The sequence below is a fragment of the Salvelinus namaycush genome, chromosome 28 (assembly GCF_016432855.1).
Source record: "Salvelinus namaycush isolate Seneca chromosome 28, SaNama_1.0, whole genome shotgun sequence".
NCBI classification, from domain to species: Eukaryota; Metazoa; Chordata; class Actinopteri; order Salmoniformes; family Salmonidae; genus Salvelinus; species Salvelinus namaycush.
The window spans coordinates 40239957-40246832 of record NC_052334.1 but is presented as its reverse complement, the minus strand read 5'-3'; the positions used below and the strand labels follow the sequence as shown (position 1 = coordinate 40246832).

Here is a 6876-nt window from a genome sequence, read left to right as displayed (position 1 = left end):
TAAGGGTCAAGGGTTCCGTTATCCCTCCCTCCCTTTCCTTTGAGTGTGATGAGTGTGTGTGTGAATCTCATCCATCCTCCATCATCCATACAGGCCAGGCCGCCTCATTCCATCCAATAGCCACGCTCCGTCCACAAACACCACCAAATGTTTGTCGTTTGTTTGTTTTTGGTTGAATTGAAATGAGGGGCGTTGTCTCATTGTGCTCTGCGAGTGCAGAGACAGAGGAGACAGGTCTAGGTGCGTGTTTTTTGGGGTTGTAGGAGTGGGGTCCGAAGTGGAGGGTCCTAGTTGAGGACTTGCGGTGGTCCATCGGGGCGCCGGGTTTGGACAATCTGCTGTCTCTGCTTGGGACGCGCTTCGGCGTTGTTGTCGTCTTCGGCGTCGCTGTCGCACACCTGCACTACAACACTGGGGGTTGACTCCGTGCCCGCATGCAGCTCATAATTCTCCCCTAGAGAGGGAGCGGGGAGGGAAGGATGGAGGGGGGGGGGGGGGGGAGAGAGACAGGGAGGGAGAGAAAGGGAGAGAAAGAGAGTGAGGGAGAGAGAAAAAAAAGAGAAAGACTAATACACCAGACTTTATTTGCCTTTTACAGTGCTACACATGCATCAACAGGCCTACATCAGCATTCCAGTTTCAATATTTTGATTAGATGAGCCCCTGAATGTCGGATCTCCCACTGAAGCAGATTGAAGCGAGTCAACCGACTCCAGGAACAGATGCAAGCCTAGAAAAAAGGGTTCTATCTAGAACCTAAAAGGGTTCTTCAGCTGTCCCCATAAGAGAACTCTTTGAAGAACCCCTTTTGGTTCCAGGTAGAACTCTTCAGGGGTCCATGTAGAACCCTTCCTGACAGACGGAACTCTCCTGCAATGACCGGTGGTACCCAATGGCCAATGTTATCAGCTGTTGCAACACTGGCTGGCTGCAGCCTAATGAAATGTACTGCAAGATAGGATAGGATCAAACTGTCTGTTGCTATCATGTGCCAAACAACTAGAGAATTGGCTACTAGAGAATATATAACACGTTATAAATGTTACATGGCATGGAACAAATGTTACTAACGTTATATGATTCTTAAAATATACAGCCAGTATAATGTATCAAATAGAGGTGGAATAACACGGATATCAAGATTTGATATACTTCGGTATTCGTGTCATAAGAAGGAATTCGTCCACAAATTTGGGAAAACAAACATTAATTCCCATTGACCCCCGTTGTAAAAAGAGCCAACTTCGTCGTCGATCTTTTGCTATACAGAAATGACAAAACTTCCCGAAAAGCTGCTGGGTTGTTCAATGTGAATGTAAACAGGTAAAAAAGCCTGACCATTGGTTCGCAATGCGTCCACGTAAGGAAATAGAGCCTGCGAGAATAGCCTTCTGGCTTCAGGCTATTCGGTGTGGAAGAGTGGGAGAGTGGGGACACCGTGTCCAAGTAAGCTTCACATAGCTATGGGTGTGGAAAACATTTAATCATAGCTTGTTTAGTATAGTCTGTGTTTGTAACTCCACTTACTACTTGTAGCTTTATAGTCTTTATGTTTGTGTTGTTGGTCTTGGCTAGATTAGAATATATTCATTTTTAGATGAGTTTATTACTCACATGCACATGGTTGCAGATGTAATTGTAGGGTACTTTCACACCCTGATCTGTTTCACCTGTCTTGTACTTGTCTCCACCCCCCTCCAGGTGTCACATCATTATCCCCAGTGCATTTATACCTGTGTTCTCTTTTTGTCTGTTGCCAGTTTGTCGGTTCTGACCATTCTGCCTGTCCTGACCCTGAGCCTGTCTGCTGTTCTGTACCTTATTGACACTGACCTGGATTACGGACCTCTGCCTGCCTTTGACCTGTCTTTTGCCTGCCCCCTGTTTGGGTCAGTAAACATCTGTGACTCTAGCTGTCTGCATCTGGGTCTTATCCTCAGTTCTGATAGTACGAACTGGCCATGACTGACCCAGCAGACTCAGACCAGCTCCACAATGCTGTCTCCCTGTAAGGAGCCACCTTTGGTAGACACAAGGAGTTACTGCAATGTCTTATGTAGGGACTCCACACCCTGGCAGAATGCCATGACCAGGGGGCGTGCCCATCCTCTTCAACAGCTTAAAGCTCTGCTTGGTAGATAGCTAGCACTCACGTGGCTTAATGTTAGCACCGTCATGAAAATTGGCATGAAGGAAGCCGTCACGTGGCTTAATGTTAGCACCGTCATGAAAATTGGCATGAAGGAAGCCCTCACGTGGCTTAATGTTAGCACCGTCATGAAAAGGGGCATGAAGGAAGCCCTCACGTGGCTTAATGTTAGCACTGTCATGAAAAGGGGCATGAAGAAAGCCCTACAATATTACATTTTTCTAAGTAGTGAAAATGCTTGGGAGCAGGCAATGTTGAAAAGTAACCTTGACATTTTGTACATTTCTTAAATGTAGTTTTGTTATTGACTAAAACAAGCACAAAACAAGAAAATTGCGTTTGAAAAAGGTTATGTTTTTGCTGTGAGCCAATTGGGTAACCAAGGTAACCACATGTTGTTTTCCCCAAAGGTGGGCAGGGCCTCAATGTTCTATTTAATACCGACGAGGCAACGCCAATGCTCACATCACAACTGCCCTCAAATACGCATGCAGATTGTATCACGGTTGCCATGAAGACCAGACAGGGCAGAGGGAAACGTGATAAGAGGTTTCCCACACCACTGTCTGACAGGAAAAACAAGGCCCTATTTTGTCTCGGGAAGGTCACTACCATAGGCGGCCAGCAGAGAGTGCTAGGGCGCCACACTGCAGCAAAGCACTAATCTGAATCCGAGGCAGGCTAAAGAAGCCCAAACAAGCGTCAGCTCTATTTCCTGATGCCTCCTCTTGTTACCATAGTAACAGTGAGTGCAGCGGTGGTCTGGGCTTCAACATGGTAAATCATGTAATGTGGGAATCATGATTGTTCTTGTAATGCATTAGAGGGGGTTGTGGTGGTGCATTTGAAATGAAGCCTTGTCAGAGGCAAGGCTAAATGGCAAAGGCTATATCTCGTTTAACAGCCCTTAATGTTCCCTGGTCGACTACAAGAGAAGCACTCAAAATGGTACTGCATGTCCTGATGTCTGGATGAAAAGACACTTCACACACAAACTTATTGACACACATGTAGAGTGAAGAACACACACCTATAATATATCTAGGGACCAGACCTTTTCCTGACAACTGGCCAGGAGTTTCTTGGATCAGGTCACGTGGGCCTATTAAAAACATATGATGGTGTAACTGACTGCCATCATACAGCGTCTTCTGTTAAGTTTGTATATCTTAGAAGTGTCTCCTTTTTTTTTTTTTTTTTTTACAGATGACAAGGGTCTTTAGCATCATAAACAATGAATCTGTCCTTCCTCCTGAAGTGTGCAATTGTTGGTTCCCTTCCCTTCGTGGACTTAGAAGGAAATAACTGGTGAATGAATAACAGTCGAAACTCCCTCTAGCCCAATGTTTTAACATTTGTGGGGAGTTGTGTATGAGCGCACACATCAGGAGAAAGGACATATAATTGGGACGCACACAGTGAATAATCCTGGGAGCTTGGTGACCTAGTAAACCATGTGACCCTCCTGACCCCAGTAGAAAGAACACAGGTGTCATTAGTCCAACACAGGTGTCATTAACCCCTGTTTGATATGGCTGGCATCTCTCAAAGGCCACCGTCTTTCTGCAAACGCTAGTCCTTTACTCAGCCAGACAGACAGACAGACAGAGAAGTATGGATGCCATAAGAAAGAGGCATTCGAGAACATAATATATAGTCTGAGGATGAATCTCTATTTCTGATGGACATTCATACTTAGACAACCATCCAGCATGCTGCACAAAGCAATTGTATGCTTGAATGCTAATTGGTGCCCTTCTTGTGACCTTACTGTTATCCTATGATTCTCACGATACCACAGCAGATAAAGCTGATGAGCTCAGTTCAGTTAACAATTTTAGTAAATGTTTATAAAAGGGTAGCGTGTGTGTGTGTGCTTGCAAGATGGTGTGTATTTGTGAGTACGTACGTAAGTATGTGTGACACGTGCATTTGTGTGCGTATGTGTCTATATATGTATTTATACGTGTGTGTTCGTGTGTGTGTGTGTGTGCGCGCAAGAGTGTGTGTAAAGTGTGTGTGTACTGACCTGGGCCTAGCTTGGCCACAGCACACAGCAGGTCGTAGTTGATGACGGGAGTTGCGTCTTCGCTCTGGCCCCAGCCCACGGCCGGCGAGGCGGGGGGCGAGATGAGGAACTGTTTGACGGGCGCGGGAGGGGCCAGGTACGACTTGTCTATGTCCTCCCCAGAGTTCTGAACCTATAGAGGGGGAGAGAGGAGGAGAGGAGAGAGGGGGGCATGTCAGAACGGATCATGTTCATTTGGACACACAAATGGAAAATGTTAAAAACATTGCAATGCTGGAAACATTAAAGTAGAAAACATTAATGCTACGTTGTGCATTAATGAATACACCCCGGCTGCTGTTGTATAGGAAGCACACTGTGTTCTCATCCTGTTGGCTCTTTATGTTGGAACACTATGTACTGGATCATATCTATATAATACACGCACTCGATGTAGGGATGGACAAGAGTAATCGAGTACTCGAACAGACGTCAAAGCTCGATTTTTAACCAGAGATCACATTTTTTTCATATACTGTTTAATTATTTGGTGGAATGTGCTTAGTGCCTGTCCGAATTTTTGTTGTTGTCTTGAAGACGATGTTAATTTGCTTTGACTCTAGTGTTCCATTTGTACATGTGCATTTGCAGGGCACAACAAAAAAGAAACCAAGCCAAGCATCAGACAGTTCTTCTCCCTACATTTCCTTTCCCCGCCATGTCTCATTCACTCAATTGCGTTCCGACCGCTCCCTCTACACACGTGTGCTGAGTGCGCACACAAGCTCCTGTTAGGCATACAAAGATGAATGCATCTAACTGATGGGATACTACACACGCTACATTCCTTGCCAAATGACGACAGTTTCATCACAAATTCAAAATGGACTGGTTAATTGAAGTAGGAAAATATGTGTTCCAACAATGAGCTGCAGTTTTGGAATAATTGCTTCCCGTCTATTTTCAGCTTAGGCTACTTTGCCAACTGCTAGTGCCATTTCCAATTGGTTAGCCTAGGCTATAACCCATAGACAGGTTCCACACTGAAAATAAGCAAAAACTTTAGTTTGATGAAGACAGAGTGTATTTTTTATCAGAATCATTAAGCATAGGCCTACATAGGTAGTAATTCATCATCATGCCATGTTCAATGTGGAATTGTTCATCCTTTTTGAAAATTCCAAAGAACAGGCAGAATAAACTAAATCGAACTGTAGACACATTTTGGTTTGTAACCCTGAAAAAAATGGTCTTTCAACTCACCAAACCGAGCCCTGTTTCAAATGATCACCCTGTGAGAATGACTGTTCCAGACGCGCAAGATGCATATACCTTAGGACTAGCAACTTGTTGAATTTGTATGTTCTATTTTATTCTGTTATATTACATCATGTTTTTTTTCTTTTTACTATAAAATAGGTTTGTCTTGACTGTGATAAGGCCTTGGAAAATAAGAGGTTCTTGTCTGCTCAATTAACAAAACAAGGTTATGCCATTGCACAGCCATAGGCTTCTACAATAGGTGGCAGCGTAGCCTAGTGGTTAGAGCGTTGGACTAGTAACCGAAAGGTTGCAAGTTCAAATCCCTGACTTGACAAGGTACAAATCTGTCATTCTACCCCTGAATAAGGCAGTTAACCCGCTGTCATTGAAAGTAAGAATTTGTTTTTAACTGACTTGCCTAGTTAAATTTAAAAAATGAAGTGCCACTGCTGAGGTTACTGCCTTTTTGAAGATTGTGTTTCACTATACAATATAACCAGTTGATATTACGGTTTCAATAAATTAATCTTAAATGGCACTTGCTTTTTTTATTGGCTGAATATATATGGGGCAATTGAGCAACTAGGATTTGTTATCTGTAATGTTTATGATATGAGGCATTGTTGCATAAAAAAAAGTGAGTAAAAATGTCAAATGCCAATCCCTAACACCTTGGTTTGTAAGAGGTGCGTAACTGGCTGCAGGGAAGTCAGGCGCAGGAGAGCAGAACTGGGTAATAACCGGAGCAGTTTAATGATGCAAAACCAACGGCACCCAGAACAACAAAATATGGGTTGAAATAACCCATCGCAAACCAGTCTGAAGTGCACAAACACTTTACAACAAACAATTCCACACACAGACATGGGGGGAACAGAGGGTTATATACACGTCACGAAATGAGGGAATGTAAACCAGGTGTGTGGGAAAACAAGACAAAACAAATGGAAAATGAAAGGTGGATCGGCGATGGCTAGAAAACCGGTGACGTCGACCGCCGAACGCCGCCCGAACAAGGAGAGGAACCGACTTCGGCGGAAGTTGTGACATGGTTAGTCCCCTTAGCGGCCCACCCACGTAGAAAACACACTCAGAACAAACACATGCTGAGCACAACCAAGGATAGTAGTCATTAGCAGAACCCACTCCCTCACACACACACACACACAATACACACAAGGACGCACGCCCGACCACACACAGGCAAACACAAAACACACACTCACGCACAAACACAGAACACACTCGCGCACACATACACAATGCCTGTGGAGAGACATACAAAGACACACACACACTTGCAACGACACAAGAGGGAAAACATTTGGAACTAATGACAACGCTGCAGAAAAACCTCCGACTGAGGGACCTGAACCCACTGTGAGTGGAGGACGAGGTCAGGTCTAGCTCAGAGGCCACTACATTCTCAATGGGGAGAGTACAGTATAGAAATAGA

At 44.4% G+C, this 6876-nt stretch overlaps 1 protein-coding gene across 1 annotated transcript in view; it reads right to left on the bottom strand.

Annotated features, from left to right (window-relative positions):
• Window positions 1-287: 287 nt before the first annotated feature.
• Window positions 288-6876, bottom strand: part of LOC120023799 (calcipressin-2-like) — a 49916-nt gene continuing 43327 nt past the window's right edge. The window contains exons 3-4 of the mRNA XM_038967909.1: window positions 4179-4350; window positions 288-454 (exon numbers count right to left, since the gene is read on the bottom strand). Of these exons, the coding sequence (XP_038823837.1) occupies window positions 288-454; window positions 4179-4350 (339 nt within the window). The remainder of the gene's footprint in view (window positions 455-4178; window positions 4351-6876) is intronic.